Source organism: Vigna angularis, chromosome 2, assembly GCF_016808095.1.
Source record: "Vigna angularis cultivar LongXiaoDou No.4 chromosome 2, ASM1680809v1, whole genome shotgun sequence".
Lineage (NCBI taxonomy): Eukaryota > Viridiplantae > Streptophyta > Magnoliopsida > Fabales > Fabaceae > Vigna > Vigna angularis.
Genome location: NC_068971.1, coordinates 2,484,172 through 2,503,736, shown reverse-complemented (window position 1 = coordinate 2,503,736; position 19,565 = coordinate 2,484,172). Strand labels below are relative to the sequence as shown.

The following is a 19,565-nucleotide window of genomic DNA, read 5'->3' as shown; positions in this document are numbered from 1 at the left end:
ACAAAATAAATTTTTGTATTTGAAGGTGAACGAGTCTATCTAAATAAGAAAATTAAATTTAATAATTTAAATTATATTGCTAAAAATATTTAAAACAAAATAGTATTTTTTTTTAAATTATGATTTCTTTTATAAAACTTCTATTTTTAATCTAACTTGTAAACTCAATAATTAGGATTTGAGCAATTTTTTTACCAGTTAATGAGAACCAATTAAAGTTAATCTCAAACCAAATCCTTCTAATCATAAACTTATGATTGTTTGATATTCACTTTGTTAAATTAATTTAAACAAACTAGTGAAAACTAAAATAGGACAATTTACGTAACATAATTAATAAAAAATAAAATAGGTCTAAAAATTAAAAAATAATTATTTATTTAATATATAAAATTATTTTATACAACCAATATAAAATATTTCTGTACAAAAATTTATTAATAAGATTTTTTTTTTCTAAAGTAGATAATGGATACTATATATGGAATAAGAAGAAGATGGACTTAAACAAAAGATTCATAAATTAATTGAAAAATAATACTTTATTCTAAAATTAAATTTTCAAATGTTTTCTTACATTATAAAAAACACAAGCCATTAATAGTTCCAAAGTAGGTGTTAAACACTCTAAAAATGTAATTAGTCATCATAAAATAAAAAAAAAAAAAGGTAAAGTGGCTTGAGGCTAAAAATGATACAGAATCCTCTTTTTAATTATTTAATTATATCATTATAATAATAATAATAAGAAGAGTAGCTGAAAGAGCAGCAGGTGAAGTGGTTAAACGCAAAAGGGTAAGGGATGAACATAGGATAATGTCTGTCTGCAGAGAAAAAAAATTGAATGGAAAGCTCTGAGCTGAATCATCACTGTCTTCTCTTACCCACCAAGCTTTATAAGCTATCACTCAATTAGAGCCCCAAAGTTCTCATCTTTTTCCTTATCTGGAATACCCTTTTGCTTCAACAGTGCAATGGCATCAACCCCAACTACCCCATCCCACTTTTCCTCCGTTCCTCCGAGACCCTCCAACAACAACCAACGCCACCACCATAACCAGAACAGGAGCCAGCACCGCCGCAACAACAACCGCAACCGGTGGGCTTCTTCTTCTTCTTCTTCCACCAGGTATTATTCACCTCCATCAAGTGCAGGTGCAGGTGTTCCCTCTGCAGCTGCCACTGCCTCAGCTGCATTTTCATCTTCCCTGAGTCCGTGGCTCGGTGGCCAGAAAACCCAGCTTGCGCCCGAGTTTTCTGGTCGGCGGTCCAATAGGAACCCAGGGAAGATGAACTCCGGCGGCCCCAGGGCCGTCCCCAACAACCAGCAGCACTCCAAGGGGGCTGAGGAGGTCCTGCATAGCCTCACCAATGCTGGTAATGATGTTGCTGCCATAGATAGTGTGTTGCTTAATTATAGGCTTTATGTTGCTGAGGATTATGTTTATTTGCTTAAGGAGTTTGCCAATACTGGTGACCTTTTGCTAGCTACTAGGACCTATGATTTTGCCATGAGTAGGGCAACTGATAGTACTTTCATGGGGAAGTTGACCAGCAACATGATTAGGACTCTTGGTAGGTTAAAGAAGATTGAGCTTGCTCTGAATCTATTTGAAGAGTCTAGGAGTAGAGGGTACGGAAACACTGTTTATTCTTTTTCTGCCATGATTAGTGCTCTTGGCAGGAATGATCGCTTTCAGGAGGCTGTGAGTTTGTTTAGGAGCATGGGATACTTTGGTTTGGAGCCCAATTTGGTCACATACAATGCTATTATCGATGCAGGGGCCAAAGGGGAAATTGCCTTTGAAATAGTTGTTAAGTTTTTGGAGGAGATGATAGATGCTGGTTGTTTGCCAGATAGGCTTACTTACAACTCACTTCTCAAAACTTGTGTCCCCAAGGGTAGGTGGCAATTATGTAAGGATTTGTTGGCTGAAATGGAAAGGAAAGGGATTGGGCGTGATGTGTATACTTATAATACTTATGTGGATGCTCTGTGTAAAGGTGGACGGATGGATCTAGTCAGGCATGCTATTGATGTTGAGATGCCTGCTAAGAACATTTGGCCCAATGTCGTGACTTATAGTACTTTGATGGCTGGCTATTCTAAGGCTGAGCGCTTTGAAGATGCCCTAAATGTGTATGATGAAATGAAGCACCTGTTGATTCGGTTGGATAGGGTGTCTTACAATGCACTGGTTGGACTATATGCAAATCTTGGTTGGTTTGAGGAGGCAGTGTGTAAATTTAAAGAGATGGAGTGTTGTGGAATAAAAAATGATGTAGTAACTTATAATGCATTGATAGAGGGATATGGCAGATACAACAGGTACGTTGAGGTCAGAAAACTATTTGATGAGATGAAAGCAAGACGCATTTATCCTAATGGTCTAACTTACTCGACATTAATTAAAATATACACTAAAGGTAGAATGTATGCTGAGGCAATGGATGTTTATAGAGAGTTCAAGCAAGAAGGCATGGAGACAGATGTTGTATTTTACAGTGCTCTCATTGATGCTTTATGCAAAAATGGTTTGATCAAATCTTCTTTGAGGCTGCTTGATGTGATGATAGAGAAAGGAAGTAGGCCAAATGTTGTGACTTACAACTCCATTATTGATGCCTTCAGAGTAGGACTGACACCAGCTCTGGAATGTGGGGTTGATACTTCTTTTCAGTCCAATGACCTTCAAATTAAACATTCATCTTCTACTGTGAGTACCTTTCCAGAACAGAAGACTGACAATGGGAACAATGATGAAATCATGAAGATGTTGGAGCAACTTGCTGCAGAAAAAGCAGGTCTTACGAAGAAGGATAAGAGGAGCACACAAGACAATTTGTACATAGTGCAGATCTTTCGACAAATGCATGAAATGGAAATCAAACCTAATGTTGTCACATTTTCAGCCATCTTGAATGCCTGCAGGTAGCAGATAACTATCTGATATTTCTGTTTGTCTTTCACCCATTTTATTCTATGTATTCACTTACATGTTACCCTAGAATAGAATAGACAAATGAAAATGGAAAGGTATAAGCCATTCTTTATCCCCTTAGTAATGTAGCATTCATAATTCAATATTGTTCACACCCGTTAGTTCTGTGGCAGTGTTGTTTTATATTCTACTTTTTTCTTTCAGTCTCTTTTTCTCAAGTTAAAGTTACTAATGTATGTCTATGATTAGATGTACTCTTAGGCTTAGGGTTTTTTTAAAGCTTAATTTGCTATATAAGAGGGGTTTGTTGCTGTATTGTGTCCTTTCTTAAATTATTATTTAAAAGTATTGGCAAATTTTCTATACTAAACCTTTTGTTCTATTTCTCTAATTAATAACTTGAAAGCCAGGTATTTGGCTGTGATTTATTTCACGTTGTGAGTGAATAACACCTTTTGTCAGCTGTATTCTGTTATTTAGATTTTTACGTCTGTCATTATTGCTTGATTTCTGTCAGTTATTTACAGCTGTCACTGCTAGGTTTTACACGAGCTTCTGTAGTTTACAACTTCTCTATATTTTCCTCTCAGTTTTTCTCTTAATACACTTTGTCCTATCATTTTTATCTTCCTAGTTATACTGAGTGCTACTTCTTAACCCCAAGGATTTCAGACATTACCTTGTTATGGATGATGTACTCGATGTTCTTTTACTATTTGACACTGTTACTGTTTCTGCTTTCCTTTATTTGTTATAGTTTGTATTTTGATATTCTCAAATAAATACAACCAATTATTAATTGCGTAATTTGATGCGTTGGATGCAGTTGTTGTGAGACATTTCAAGATGCTTCAAAGCTATTAGACGGGCTCCGTGTGTTTGATAGCCAGGTCTATGGCGTAGCTCATGGCCTACTTATGGGTCATGGGCAAGGCATATGGGATCAGGCTCAAAGACTTTTTGATGAACTTGAGCACATGGATTCTTCAACAGCATCTGCATTTTATAATGCTCTGACTGATATGTTGTGGCATTTTGGTCAGGTAAAATTGAGTACTTAGAATATTGCTACTTATGCATCTGTTACCTTTGTAATTTTCTCCGACATGTGTTGTATTGATGTCTTATCAGTGGAATGATTAATATTAGGAGTTTACAGTAGATGCACCCTTTCGTTTACATTGATCTAACTTTTCCATTTTTTTTTCTGTTTTTATAATAAATTGATTTTTGCATCAGAAACTTGGGGCTCAAATGGTTGTGATTGAAGGGAGAAACCGAAATGTGTGGAAAGGGGGCTGGTCTACTGAATGCTTAGACCTACATCTGACGTCTTGTGGAGCAGCCTGTGCAATGGTGCATTCATGGTTGCTCGAATTGCGAACCACTGTTTTTGGAGGACAGAAGCCACCTCCTATATTGAGGTTTTGAAGTTTTCCCTCTTAAGATTATTGTTATCCTTTAATTAGATTGGTGAGGATTGAAGTTGTAATCATAATCTTTTTGCAGCATATTAACTGGATGGGGCAAGCATAGCAAAGTAGTGGGTAACGGTGCTTTAAGAAAGGCTGTTGAGGCACTCCTGAATGGCATTGGTGCACCCTTTCAGATAGCTGAGTGTAATTTGGGGAGGTTTGTATCAGACGGAACTGAAGTAGCTGCCTGGTTGAGACAACCCAGCACCCTGAATGTGCTACTTCTCCATGATTACATTGTTTATTCTCAACCAGTTGAGAGAAACCAAACATTTAACATACCATCTCTTGGAGCTTTGTAATGATCAAGTTTTTAAATCAAGATTCAAATTATGAATTGCAAAGTTCATTTTGAAATCATGAATTGTAATTTGTATTGCACCGTGAGAGTAAGAGAAATGAAAAGTAACTTCAAATCTAAGTAAAACTTCTATTCTGGAAGAATGGAACCGAGACAAGGAAGTACTTATAAAAGTACATGAGACAGATGAAGTACCGGAATAATTAAACACGGTAAATTTTATAACTGCTACTTGATTGAATTTCTTACATGAAAAATAGTGAAATAAAAACTGCCATTGTTGAATTGTGATCCATGTTAATTATATGAAATTACATAAATTCATTCAGGTACCGAGATAAATCATTTGATGTTCTTATTAAATAAATTAATAGCTAGAAGAGAATATAAAGTATTCTAACATTTCACCTTAGGCTAGACCACGCAAAGTGTAAGTTACATTAAGACCCCCAACCTATACAGTAATGATATAGAGTTCAGGTCGATCATGAAAACTATCTAGCAGATAAATGGAAATTATAGAAGGAATTCATCAGCAAGATAATAAACACAGCAATCACTTGTCAATTTCTAAGGGTAACCTTAAACTACACAGTACAAAGTTTCAGTTCGGTGCAAGGGTTGATCTCTTGAATAAAAGGAAAAATGTAGAATACTTGGGCATTTTCATCATTTACATACATATCAAACAAGAAGCATCTTTACAACCCTATGCATGAAAGGAAGAACGAAAGAAAAGAGGGAAGATGAGAGCTATACAGTAGTCAGAGAGTTACAGTAGCATTTTGGTTTGTTATTCTCTTGCGAAAGCCAAACAAAAATTATTCATTATTGGATCGGGTGCCTGATTCAGTTGACTGTGATTTCTACTCCTATTGCTCATCATTTCGAAACTGTTGTATTAGTTAGGGTAACATTTTAATAGATTACAAGCTACTTCCTTTTCCTTATCATACGAAGCATAAGTACTTGTGTTTTGACATCAGGTTGAAGACCACTTTCTAGCATTTTTGTGTAGACCTTATTTGCCAAGTTAACATTACAGCGTAAGCACAGCCCTTGAATGGCAGCGTTATAAAGAGTGGCATTTGGCATGTTCTGCTGCATAAAGAACAGATAACAGGTCAGATATATGTCAGACCAGAAAATAAGGTTAATTAATTAATACTCTAATTGAATTTATAATTAGTTGTCTCAAAAAAGAAAATTTGGATCCTAAATATCCATGTACAAATACATAATACTCAGAATGATTTGCACATGTAGCTGTGAGGTGGCTCCTATTTTTCATATGAAGACCAAGAAGTACTAAATTTAACCGTCTGTTTCCTTTCTCAAGGCTAGGTTTTGAAAGATTACTATCTTCTCGAAATGATTTTTGAGAATGCTTCCAACAGCGCTTAGCTAGTACTCGCCTTTTTCATAATTGATATAGTTTGCAGTTCAAAAATGTAACACAGAAAAATCATAAATTATTACTGTCTCAAGAATGTTTGCAATAGCACTTGGTACTAAATGATAACTCGTTCCGTAATTGACATCATTTACAATTCATAAATTGGCATTGGTTAACGGGCTATCTCTTTCAAAAATGTTTTCAACTGAGAAATATAACTCTATCATGCATAATTCTTGTAACAAACTAATTCCAGACAAATATTGCTTAGAAATTTTAAAATGCCTTTTACTCACATTTAGGATTTCTTCCAAGTTTTCCCAGAGATTTCCTCGAACACAGCATCTAACTACAGACAAATAAGTAAACAAGTTTGGACTGCACTTCTGGTGAACCATGTGCTTGTAAACCTGCAGTGCAATTGCTGACTTCCTTGCAAGCTCACAGGTCCTGATGACAAGATTATATGACATTGTCAAATTGGACAGTCCAGAGGCTTCCATTTGCCACAAAATTTCTATAGCTCTCTCCCACAACCTAAGCTTTGAGCAAGACACTAAAACAGTATTGTATAAATGAATATTGAATTGAGATGTTTGATCTCTTTCAATCATCTCAAAAAGCTCAAGAGCTTTGTGATGCCTATTAGCCTTGTTTAGTGAACTTAGTAGGGCATTGAATGTATATGCATCTGGTTTAAGGTCCAATGATTTCATTGTGTTGTAGATCTGAAATGCTTGCTTGAGTTCCCCTGCTCTGCCAAGTGAGTTAATTAATGCATTGCATGCAACTAAGTTTGGCTTAAGTTCACCCTTCAACATTGTCTTAAAGACACTTAATGCAGCATCCCATTTTCCCTCCTTAGCACATACACCGATGATAGCATTTAATATATTGTTGTCTGGTTCAAAGCCCTTTTGAACCATTTCACGGTAAGCATAAAAAGCAAGGTCACTTTGGTCACATCGTACAAAACTATTGATCAATAGGCGATACGTCACACAGGTTCCAGCACACCCATTTTCCTTCATACTCTTCCACAACTTCTCTATTTCATACCAATTGTCAACATTTCTGCAGATAGATACCATGGTGTTGTAAACAATTGCATCAAAATCCTTCTCCACATCACATTCACTTTCCAGTTCTCTGAAGAATCTAAGAGCTGAATCGCAACCATGAGCTTTTGCATGTGCCATAAGAATCAAGCTATAAGTATGTCCTGTAGTTATCCCTTTTGCTCTTGTAAAATTGAACACTTTCAAGCAATCATCATACCACCCATTTCTGAAAAGGCTAGAAACAAGAGAATTACAAGCATGGATATTAGGAGAAAGACCCGATAATTCCATAGACCTGAAATACTCCATTGCACTTCTAATCTTGTTAGTTCTGCTCAGCACCACAATCCTATTAGACAACACATTCTCATCCATCTCCTCAAGAAAAATTGCCCCTTGCTCCATTATTAGTCCCGTCCGCTCTGAAGCTGATAAAGTAGTTTCCACATGTCTAGAATAAAGGTGTCCACCATCGTCTGCTTCTCCCCAGGGAGCCAATTCCTTCTTCGCCCCAATATATACATCTCCATTTGCTCTTCTTTCGGCATTGTTGCTAACAGCATTATCATCTTGTGCTCCTCCCCACGGAGGCAATTCCTTCTTGGCCATAAAATATGTATCCCCATTTGTTATTCTTTCAACAGCATCATCATTATTGTAGTCAAAATCATGATCACCATCATCTGCTTCTGTCGTGGTAGGCAATTTCTTATTGGCCACAAAATGTGCTCTTCTCTCAGCATTGTCATTACCATTGTTATTTCCGTCATCCTCTTCATCATCTTTGACTACTCCCCACGGAATCAATTCCTTATTCGACACAAAATATGAATTAATACCTTCTATTCTTTTATCATTACCATTATTATCATCCAATTCGGGATGTAGTCCCTCCTTGGACACTATAGATGTACCAAACTCTTCTCTAACTTCAATAATATCATCATCATCATCATCATCTTCTTCTTCTTCTTGTTCTTCCAGTTCCACTTCTCCCCAAGGACACAATTCATCCTTGGACACTATAGTTGTATCAAATTGTCCTCTTCCTTCAATATCATCATCACCATCTTCCAGCTCTACTTCTCCCCAAGGTGGCAATTCCTTCTTGGACAAAAAAGAATTGGCATCAACTATTTCTCTCCTCTCATAAACAATATCAGCAACACGTTCTTCTTCTTGCTCCCACAAACCAGAGTCAACAACAGCATGAACCAAGTCCCTAGGCTTTGGAGGGGATTCATGAAACCCTGCTGACCCATTTGAGTATTTGGGTTGTGACAAGAAAACAATGCCAAGGTATCTATCACGCGTTTTCACATAAGCTTTGGTACGAATAGGAGCACTGAGAAAGGGAGAATAAGAAAGCTTGAGAAGATAAGTGTGAAACTGAAACGGGAAACTCAACAAAAGGGGCATATCCATATACCGCTATGGAGGAACCACCGAGAATAAAACAACAAAGCATGACCCACTGCATGAAACGCTAAGAATCTAGAAAAAAAATGGAAACTTCCAGAAATTGAGAAAGAAAAAAGCACCAGCAGCTATGTCTCTCGCAGAATCAAGAAGAAGCTTTGGATAGAGGCTTGGTTTAAGATGAACCCTTTTCATGTGAGCCGTTGATGTGTGAGAGATTAGATGAACGGCAAGAACTCACGCAACTAGCCTTGATAATGTGACGTTGGATGAAGATAATACTGAGATGTTTTTATTATTATTATTATTACTAACCAATAAAATTTTAAGAGATATGTTCTTCCACATTTTTACCCACAATTGATAAAATATTAAAAGTTATAAAAAAAATATGAAACTCGAATTTTATTTAATTATTTTCTCTCTTAAGTTTGTAAGTTTAAATAAATTTTAACTATTACAAAAAAAAAATGCGTTTAGAAGGATGTTCTCGACATTTTCAAAATGTTATTCATAATTAAATTTCAATCACAGTGGTTTCATTATAAGTAACAATGAAACATAAAAAAGAAATTGTAAGTTTCTTGTTTATGTAAGAAAATGTTTAGAAGTTTCTTCAACTGCATAACTCTAAATGTTACTTAGAAACTTAGAACTTTAAAAAAGTAATTTTAAGGATATATAAACAATAGAGTAATATATTTTAGAGAACATATAAAAGGTAAAAGTTATTTTTTATTACAATTAATAAAATATTCTTTTTATGTAAAGCAAAAGTGATTTTTCATGAAAAAGAAAAAACTGAAACAAAACGAATACTTAATTTTGCTGACAAGCAATAACTTACGAAATTCATTTACATTTAAGCATATGAACGGTATTTTTACTATTGAACCGAAATCTGTCACATAATGGACATTAATTAGTGATATTCAAAGCATAATTCTTCGCAGTTTAAATTCCAATTTTCACCAAATATAGAACCAAAACAACTCATTCTTAATTTCTCCAAAACATGTCTCGTGTTAGATGCACCACACCAAATGAGTTCAAATCCAACTTTGATGAGGTTCGCTGGGTGATTCAAATACGTGATACTCTCAATGAAGTGCTTGAAGATGATGATCAATTTCCTGTGTCCATCTTCAATGTGCCTAAGACCCTTATGGCTACTGATCCTGATTCTTATATCCCTCAGCAAGTTTCCATAGGGCCCTATCATTGTTGGCGTCAAGAACTGTATGAGATGGAGAGATATAAAATTTCTTCAGCAAAAAGATTCCAAGAACAACTACAAAACCTCAAGTTAGAGCACATAGTTCACCAATTGATGAAGTTGGAAGAGAGGATAAGAGCATGCTACCACAGGTACTTAAATTTTAATGGCGAAACATTGATGTGGATGGTGGCTATTGATGCCTCCTTTTTGCTTGAGTTTCTTCAAGTGTATACCATTCAAGATGAAACAATGATGATTCCAGGAGTTTCATCGAGAATGTCTCATTTGATGGATTATGCTGGGAGGAGAATTGCTCATAATGCAATCTTGAAGGACATAGTAATGCTTGAAAACCAAATTCCACTATTTGTGTTGAGAAAGATGTTGGAGTTCAAATTCTCATCGACAGAATTAGCAGATGACATGTTGGTTTCCATGTTGATAGGATTGTTTAAACAGCTTTCTCCTTTTAAGGTGATACAGAAGGATTGTTCAGAGATCAATGTCTCCGAGTGTGCACATTTGCTAGATTTTTTGTATTCTATGGCTGTGCCTAAATTGGATGAACAATCAGATGTTGTCCAGTTAGAGGATCATCAACACAAAGATAATGAAGACAACGAAGAATCATTCTTGAACTATGCCAAGAAATTTCTATGTAAGATTTCGAGCTTTCTTTCCAAATTGGCCACAACTTTAGTAAACTTAATTAAGAAATTCCCAAACTGTAGAACCATGAAAGTTATCACTTGGTTGCCTTGGACTATAATTTCTAACCTTCCTGGAGTAGGACTTATAAAGCAACCTGTTGAATACTTATTTTTCTCCGAAGAAAAAGAAGCAAGAACTGCAGAAAATGGGAATTTAAGCTCAGATAATGGCACCAACAAACCACCCTTGATGGAGGAAATTGCTATTCCTTCTGTCACGGAACTCTCAAAGGCTGGGGTTTGTTTCATGGCCACCAATGGAGACATATCAACCATTGGATTTGATGTTGAAACAGTAACACTGTACCTTCCAACAATTGGTTTAGACTTAAACAGTGAAGTGATATTGAGAAACTTAGTTGCTTATGAAGCATCAACTGCATCAGGGTCACTGGTTTTCACCCGTTACACAGAATTGATGAATGGGATTATAGACTATGAGGAAGATGCGAAGATTCTTAGAGAAAAAGGGGTTATTTTGAACCATTTGAAGAGTGATGAAGAGGTGGCTACCCTGTGGAATGGGATGACCAAGTCCATTAAATTGACAAGGGTGCCATTCCTGGATAAAGTCATTGAAGATGTTAACCAGCATTATAATGGTAGAATATGTATCAAAGTTTTGAAATTCATGAAGCTTTATGTATTTGCTTCATGGCAATTTCTAATATTCCTTGCTGCCATCTTTCTCTTACTCTTGATGTCCTTGCAAGTATTCTGCTCTTTCTATAAATGCAATCGCAGAAACCGTGTCACTGAGACTAAATGAATCGCTTAAGGAAATTATATTTTCCTTGCTCAATATTTTAATGTCTTCTACCTTTTACAGAAACAGCAGGAAAATTTTTAGCATTGTCAAATTAAGTCATATCAGTGGTTTATACTTAATTGAATGAGAAGTATATAGATAAATTCCTTGCTGGAGTCCTTTTTGGTTAAAAGTTAGCACAAATATACCCTTTTATGTATGAATTCCCCCCAGTCTATCCAATTTTCTTACAACCTCTACAATTGTCAAGTACAACCTTAACCTTTAATTAAGGCAGAACCATCCAATTAGTCTTTGATAACATTATTACCATATAATATAAAAATATACTGAGGAATCTTGAAATGTTTTTCCACTCTGGTCTTCTCTTCTGGCTTTTTGCAAATAGAATTTGAAATATTTATAAACATATTCAAATAAAAATACAAATGTTGAGCAAATGAGTTTCTAGCAACATTTCCCAGAGATAGTCTCCATCAAGCAAGTTATCACAATATTTAATTTGAAAAAACTGCTTTCAGGGACAATGAGTATACTAAGTAATTCTCAAATCTACAACTAAATTTCTTGAACAATAGAAAAAGAGAAGAGGGACAGGAATATAATGGAAGCTGTAGTTTTCTCTCGTCCAATTCTTGAAATGTATACCATTTCTTTAACTAATTCATTCCTTTTCACCCAATATAATACATACAAATGCCAAAGAAGGTTTTCTATTATTACATTTGAGGAAGAACAAATCAGGGAAAGGGATAGAGAGTATTGTTCGAAAAATCTTTCAACTACTACAACAAATGGCAAATTACAGAGGAGGTTGGACGCATGTTGCAGACTGCAACATTTCTGAAGCACTTTTGTACACGGGGTAGCTTCTCTGTTTATTCAAATCAACCCATCGGATCCTCTCAGAAAACCCAGATTTTCTAATTGACAAATAACCCTGTCAATTCAGTTCCTCTCATCCAGAATGATGGCCATCATTCGCGTGAAGTTTGGTTCTGCTTGATCAAGGCATAGGCATCACTATATATAGCCACCACGTTAGAGAAGACAGCCAAAACTATCATAACAATAGATAAAATCTTGTCTGATCTAGTTGCAATGTTGTAGCGGTCCCTGCACGGTTAAAATGATGGTTGGAAATACATTAAATAGGCATCACCAAAAGCATAAATACATAATCCTCCCAAATTTCCATCATTTTTTCCCAATTATTTTGTCATGTTTTAACAAATCCACATTATTTCCTTGTATGGTACTGTACATTCCACAACTAAGGCCTTGTTTGAATAAATTTCTCTGTAAGTATTTTTCAGACCAGAAAATAGGAAGGTAAAATGAATTGAGTTTTTCCCATTAGTTAAAATCAACTTACACATTTAACCTTTTTTGAAGTCCTCTCATATGACTTCTCCAAAAGTTGATTTTAACTTACGAGAGAAGTATAAGTCACTTTACCTTCTCATAAAAACAAGGCTTAAGTGCATTTTGAGTTTGCTATGTCAGGGATTCAACAATAATCAAAATCCTGGAAGTATTAAAAAGTAACCAACTTACTTAAGAGTGATGGCAGCTGGAAAAATGAATCCTATACAGACTGCGGCAGTTGCTCCGGTAAATTGGAAAGCATCCCAAATGCTGGGTATGAAATTTGCTCCCAGAAAGATGACACCAATAAGGGAAATAGTCAGAGATGCAAATCTGATGTTATCAAGAACCAGAGGCCTTGATGAAGGAAAGAGGAGACCATCTATATTGAGCCGCAATGGATAGAAAACAACTGGGAATACAAGCATCAGGTGTGCTGCGTAGCTTAATCGAACAGCATCGTTGAGCACAGAACCAAAAGGGATTCCAAGATTGGTATCGAAATTGGCCAACACATCATCAAGAGTTCCTTCTCCAAATAGGAGGAAACCAAAGAAACTTATCATTACATACACAGAAGAGCATAGAACGAGGGCAGTTTGCACAACCCCTCGCATCTGTGATGAGTCCTCAAGCTCATTGTCTATGCTGTGAACTGCAGAAGAAAAGGTGCACAAATATCAGAACTAATGCAGCCATCTGACTTTCAAACAAATAAAAAACTAGCATATAAAAGCATCAAAAGGAACTAAACAAGTACAGCGAGGGAAAAATTAAACTTAGCACAAAGGTTTGGAAACTAGCATACCATTGTAGTGGCAGATATAGGCAGTCACAAACACAGGAACTACAGTGAATAGTTTAAAGAATGATGCCACATCTGTAGTGACTGGGAAGAGTCTGGGCATCGCAACGCCTCCACTTATTATCTTGACAACTGCAATTCCCACAGCAATGACTAGAAAAACAACTGCTAGTGCAACTGAAAGGGCAGATGTGAATCTCAATGAATCTGCAACCACAGAGTAGGCAGTAAATCCTCCAGTATTCATTTTAAAAGATGAAGCAAATAGATCAACATAAGACCAAACTCTTCACATGAATTGAACATTAAAAAGTTACTGCTCAAGGAATTCAATCTGTTCCGTCCAAAATGCAATAATTCTAATAGAATATAAGGCAACAAACAACATAAATGCTCCCAAAATTCTCTTAATTCCTACCATAAAATAGATATTTTCAAAACATGACTAAACTGTAACAGAAAGCTACCACTATTAATAAGCAATTATTGGGATGTCCTACTAATCGTAAACTTTAATGGTATTTCAAATTGGCCGTAATACTTCTAACAACTAATCTGATGAGTAGTTCTATGACAACAACCTTCTAGCAATCCCCTGTTATCAATTGTTCAACCTTTGTCAAAACTAGAACTAATGCACCATGGTTTAAATAAATGAACAACACTTACCAATTCGTTTAAAACTCGCAAGGGGTGCAAATATGGCGAGTGTTGTAATAAGAACAACAAATGTCCGTCCTGTCCACCAGCGCACACCAAACCATCCTTCAAGGATACCGAAGTGATGATCTCCACCTGAAGATGTTCCAGAGAGCACATCACCTGCACGATAAGCGATACTAAACTAAATTAGACAACCATACAGATCTTGCTTCTAGGCTTGATGGTTAAAGTCTAAGCCAATAATGACAATAAACATAGACTCAAGAATGGGTCATACCAATTATAATCATGTAAACAATCAGCACGCCAATGTTATTGATTATGACACATATCTGCACCAGAGCTTTTCCATACTTCCCAAAGGAATCCCCCATGAGACCAGCATAAGAAACAGACTTCCCTGCTCGGGTAAACCTAATCAAAAGCTCAATTGACTTCTCTGTCAACAAGGCCATGATGATGATAGCAATAAGGCCAGGCACCATCCCCAACTGTTTCAAGGTTGCAGGCAACGCCATGATTCCAGCACCAATAATTGTGGTAGATAGGTTAAAAACAGCCCCAGAAAATGAAGCTCCATTGAAATCATCAAACCCAGCATCACTCCCCTGAACCTGACTTTTTGGCAACAAGGGTGCATTTTCATTAACCACTGCCTTGTTTTTACTTGATCTCTTTTTCTCTGTCTTGGGTGCTAAACTACCAATCGTCATTTTCAGGTTTCAAACCTTGGAAAATCTCAAAGCAACCTAAAATGTCAGAAAAACAAAACCCATGATCAACAACAAAATACCATACCCAGTTATTAAATGGAAATAAAGATACAAATTTTTTTAGCAAGAATTTGTTAGTTCAATCCAATATCTGACAAAATATATCCGAAGTCAAGGAAATCTTGTTGAAAACCTGCGAGGTAGTTGAACCCAGAAGGAGAGAAAAGAAAATAACTTTCAATTCCAGCAACACGGAATTCACGACCCAAGAAGAATTCAACAAGACCCAGGTGGAGAAAATCAAGAAACGGGTCAGAACCCAAAATCTGCTGCTGGGAGAAGCAGAAAATCCAGCAATTCCCGAGAGATTTTGGGTTTGTGCTTGAAAGAAACAAAGCAACCTACGACCAGAGAGATTCGATAAAGAAATTTAAGGTTGGAAATCTGCACCCAGAAGACCCCAAAGGAAATGGAAAACCAATTTGTGGTTGGTGACCAATGGGGTTTAATTTATAGACAAAATCAGAAAGAAAAAAATACACGTAATCGTGTCATGATTAAAATAATACTACTATAAGTTCATGGTACACTAATTAACATTAGTATTGATTTTAAAAAAACATATAATAATATTGGTAATGCATACCGATTGACTGAATTATGTATGCAAATTGGAATCATGAAATGATGTTGTGGTTAAAGTTGCTGACACGTTTGATGCAGACAAATTTCACAGCTGGGACTTATGTTAGTTTCAGGAATAAAAAAAAACTGACATTAAGAAAAAATATAATACTCTATGTTCTAATAAAGCTTATTAATAAAATAGTAATTAAGCTTTTTAATTCATCCTTTTCACTCCTATTTCGCATTCCTAATTTAGTTAAAAGTTAAGTATAAAACAAAAGTATCATCAACAAAACATTAATGAATGACATCTTAAATTTTACTGGATATATACATATAAAGTTAATATTAACTTAAAATAGAATCATTAGTTTGTGTTTGAAATATTATATTTATTATAATTTTATAAATAAAAACATTATTTTTCCTTTTTCACAACGTTATTTGTTTTGACATACATTATGAAAGACGGTGAAAGTTTGGATTTTAGATATTTACACGTTTTATGCAAGCTGGATTTGATGCTAATATTTCGAAGCAAATAAAAAGGAAGGCTCTATGATTACTTTTTTATTCAACTTTTTAGATTGAGTTGAGTAGTCCAATGAAATAAAAATTAAAAAAGATTTAACATTTCAAAAATAGAAAATTCGATCTAACTTGTGCTCAAAAGATAAAGGCAAGTTGAGAAACTTGTCTATAAAAAAAGAGAAAAAAAAAATAGATATTTTCTGGTCATAGGTCTAAGTCGCAGATCAGCAAATAATCTTATGTACGAAAAATACTTAATAAAATATTGCAAAATTAAATAACTTGTATGGAATGATAATTGAAATTGGTTATGCTACGTTTCCTAAGTAGATTCGTTTGATTCTTGTATACTATTCTAAAAGCAATCAATTACGAAAATTGGTATTTTTTTATAGATATATAAGCTGAAATTAAAAATGTTAAAAAATTTAGTGATAAAAATTTAAATAACAACAGGGAGATTTTTTGAAATTGCAAAATTATTAAATCTTTTAAAACATAACATATTATATATATATATATATATATATATATATATATATATATATATATATTAACATTATAACTACTTTTTTATTAATATATTTAAATAAAATCCACTAATAATTATTAGAATAATTAAAATAACAACTAGTATAACACTTGTATCCATTTCATATTATCTATAAATATTTATCAAAATATATTTTTTTAATATTTATTACAAATTTGACCCATAAAGATTTACAGATAAATAATACAATATCAATTAAAACTAACTGTTTCATGGAAACTAGTTTTTAGGTAAAGTGATAATACTTCATCGTCATTGTTTTTATATTTACTATAAATAATTATATTAATTATTAAAAGTAGATTAATAAGTTGAAAATAGTACCATAAAATTAAAGATGAAATCAATGTTGAGAAAGAAAAAGAATAAGAAGAAATATATTAAACCTTTATTTCATTTGTTTGTTGTTGACGAAGAGCAGTTTCATGTTTGAAGGAAAACATTTAAAGAAAGTGAAAAGTGTGAGCCGCGGAAAATAGTGCATTTTGGAAGGAAAGGGAACAGAACAGTGAATATGGCCATTTCTTAAAAGACCTCTTCAAATGACTTTTCGTTTCACGTTGGGCTACGGGCCCACATCTGTCGTCGTCAAAAACATATGGGCCCACGACACCGACCAGACCATTTCCATTGAGACGTTTCAATCTTTCTAACCTTTCAACTCCCCTACCACATTTGTATTCTACTGATTAGTATGGATATTAAAATGGTTAACTCGATTAGTATGATGTTAAAATGAGTTAACTCGATTAGTATGATGTTAAAATGAGTTATCTCGTTATTAAAATGGATTAACTCGACTTATTTAAGTTCGTTTAATATTTTAATATTGATTAGTTAAAAATAGGTAGGTTGGATTCATCTATCAATTAAAAATGAATTGAATTTTATAATCTAATTTGATTTAGTTTGTTATCATATTGTTAGATTTGTTTGTCTGTTTTTTGTTTTGTTATCAAGAATTTAATATCATAGATGGAATTTTTGTATTTCTTAGTATTGTGAGACTGAAAAGGGTTTAAATGAGTTGTTATTTGAGTTATTTCAAATATTAATTGAGTTATATTAGATTTTGGTCGAACTGTATTATATTTTGGTCAAATTGTATTAATATGAAATGTTGTAATGTAAGTTCAATTATTTTTTAATGAAATTGGATTATCAGGCTAATCCAACTTTGAGATTAAAAATGTTGACTCTTCCTATATTTTTTTAGTCATACTAAAACTCTTAAATTTGATTATTTTTGTCATCTTAATCCTTATTCTTTTTTTCTTTTCTTAATCACATTAGGGTTAAATATGTTTTTAGTTCCTAAATTATCAAGCGATTTTGCTTTTAGTCTCTCTTTCAAACCAAGGTACTTTTTAGTCATTCTCCTTTAGAAAATCATAATTTGTCGTCCTCAAAAACCAACGGGTTAAAAAAAGCTAAGCTGACTAACGGTGGAGTGTCATATCATTTTTTTTTTCTAACACTGAGCCAATATGTCCCTTACCATACGGTAATGACCGAAAAGTATTAGTAGTGACCAAACGGTATTGGTAATAGCCGAACGGTTATGACGACTGAATGATGATGGTGACCAGACGGTAAGGGACTGACTAACTCAGTGTTAGAAAAAAAATGACGTGACACTTCACTGTTAGTCTCAGCTTCTTTTTAACACCGTTAGTTTTGAAAGACAAAATTTAAGGTTTTTTGAAAAAAGAAGACTAAAATGTATTTTACTTTGAAAGATGAACTAAAAACAAATTTGTTTAATAGATTAAAAACTAAGAACATATTTAACCCTTATTTTTATTTTATTTCGTAAATTACTCTCAAAATAATATATTAATAGAAACTAATGTATTACGGCAAATCATTAAATAATATAAGCGCCATTTCTTATATGTCATTATTTCATTATTGGGATTGATTTTTGTAAAGTGTAAGGGTATATTTGAAAATAAGATATGATTATAATTCGTACAAATAATAATTATAATTTTATAATTGATTTATACGAGTATCACTTTGTTATTGTGTTAGTTTAATTGATCACATTCTCAAGTATATTTATATTGTCTTTTAACTTGAAGGAATGGAATCTTGGTTTGTTTAAAGGGAAGAAAGAAACAAATAAGATAGCGAAGTGCTTTGTAATGTAAATTTATTAATGAGCGTGTGTTTGAATTTGAAGTCCTTGCAATTACAACCACAAGTTTATGATAAAATAATTTTGTATGATTGTTTAGTTAAAGCTAATTTCACCACTTTTCTTTTTTATTGGATGTCCTATAATGTCAGATTTATGTGCACGCTGATAAAGAACTCAATAATTACTTAACATTAAAATGAAGATATTTTTATTATAAAATTAATTTTTAGGATTGACGTCTTAGAAAGATACAGATTATAAATTATAAATTATAAATTATAATTCACAGTGTCAGATTCTAATTATCTGGTAAAGAAAGACAAATTAATAATTACTTCAATTTGTTATAGCATTTTAAGTGATTTTTTTATTTGTTCGTTAACTCGTTAATTTTAAGAGTTTTTTTTTCTTGTCTTCTTCTTAGCTTATTTTCATTATTCTTTTAGCTTATTTATCTTCGTTAATTTGTTATAATATTTTAACTGATAAGATATTGTTCGTTTTAAGATAAATTCTCATATTTGTTTTTGATATATTTTATATGTATATAAATTCATGTTCATCTCTTATTTTATCTGATTTAGAAGTACCTAACAGGAATTAACTCTATTTTATCTGATTTGGGAGTACGTAACAGGAATTAACTCTATTTTAAGAAAAATTTAAGGATAAATGAAGAGGAAAAGACTTTGAGAAATTTATTTTGATCTTCATATTCTGGTTAAGTTCCTTTTCTTTTATAAGTTTTCTTAAGATTTGTGGATGTGGACCAATTCTCTGGAGCAAGAAGGTAGTACAAATTCTGGTTTTCTTGAAACCAGAAGGAAAATTATATGAAAAATGAAAAAAAAAACACAGATAAATTCTAAT

The 19,565-nt window shown here is 33.7% G+C and overlaps 4 protein-coding genes across 5 annotated transcripts; 2 read left to right on the top strand and 2 right to left on the bottom strand.

The window, feature by feature from the left end:
* Positions 1-760: 760 nt before the first annotated feature.
* LOC108328589 (pentatricopeptide repeat-containing protein GUN1, chloroplastic) lies at positions 761-4,798 on the top strand. The gene is made up of 4 exons (XM_052873363.1): positions 761-2,932; positions 3,769-3,985; positions 4,182-4,366; positions 4,452-4,798. Exons 1-4 carry the CDS (start codon positions 975-977, stop codon positions 4,717-4,719), a joined length of 2,628 nt encoding a protein of 875 aa, XP_052729323.1. The 5' UTR covers positions 761-974; the 3' UTR covers positions 4,720-4,798.
* Positions 4,799-5,262: 464 nt separating this feature from the next.
* Positions 5,263-8,844, bottom strand: LOC108328590 (pentatricopeptide repeat-containing protein At3g29290). Of its 2 annotated transcripts, none has more exons than XM_017562472.2 (2): positions 6,411-8,844; positions 5,263-5,816 (listed from the first exon to the last, which is right to left on the bottom strand). In XM_017562472.2, the coding sequence occupies exons 1-2, from the start codon at positions 8,598-8,600 to the stop codon at positions 5,652-5,654; spliced, it is 2,355 nt and encodes a 784-aa protein (XP_017417961.2). In that variant the 5' UTR covers positions 8,601-8,844; the 3' UTR covers positions 5,263-5,651. The 2 variants fall into 2 exon arrangements, with proteins under 2 accessions (XP_017417961.2, XP_017417960.2); XM_017562471.2 differs by having other exon boundaries at positions 5,263-5,819; positions 6,411-8,841.
* Positions 8,845-9,494: 650 nt separating this feature from the next.
* On the top strand, positions 9,495-11,884 carry LOC108328591 (putative UPF0481 protein At3g02645). Its single transcript, XM_017562473.2, has one exon. The coding sequence runs from the start codon at positions 9,610-9,612 to the stop codon at positions 11,290-11,292; it is 1,683 nt and encodes a 560-aa protein (XP_017417962.1). The 5' UTR covers positions 9,495-9,609; the 3' UTR covers positions 11,293-11,884.
* A 10-nt stretch (positions 11,885-11,894) lies between these two features.
* On the bottom strand, positions 11,895-15,334 carry LOC108328592 (amino acid transporter AVT6A). Its single transcript, XM_017562474.2, has 6 exons — positions 15,035-15,334; positions 14,406-14,877; positions 14,135-14,287; positions 13,469-13,672; positions 12,850-13,315; positions 11,895-12,408 (listed from the first exon to the last, which is right to left on the bottom strand). Exons 2-6 carry the CDS (start codon positions 14,839-14,841, stop codon positions 12,270-12,272), a joined length of 1,398 nt encoding a protein of 465 aa, XP_017417963.2. The 5' UTR covers positions 14,842-14,877; positions 15,035-15,334; the 3' UTR covers positions 11,895-12,269.
* Positions 15,335-19,565: the final 4,231 nt, after the last annotated feature.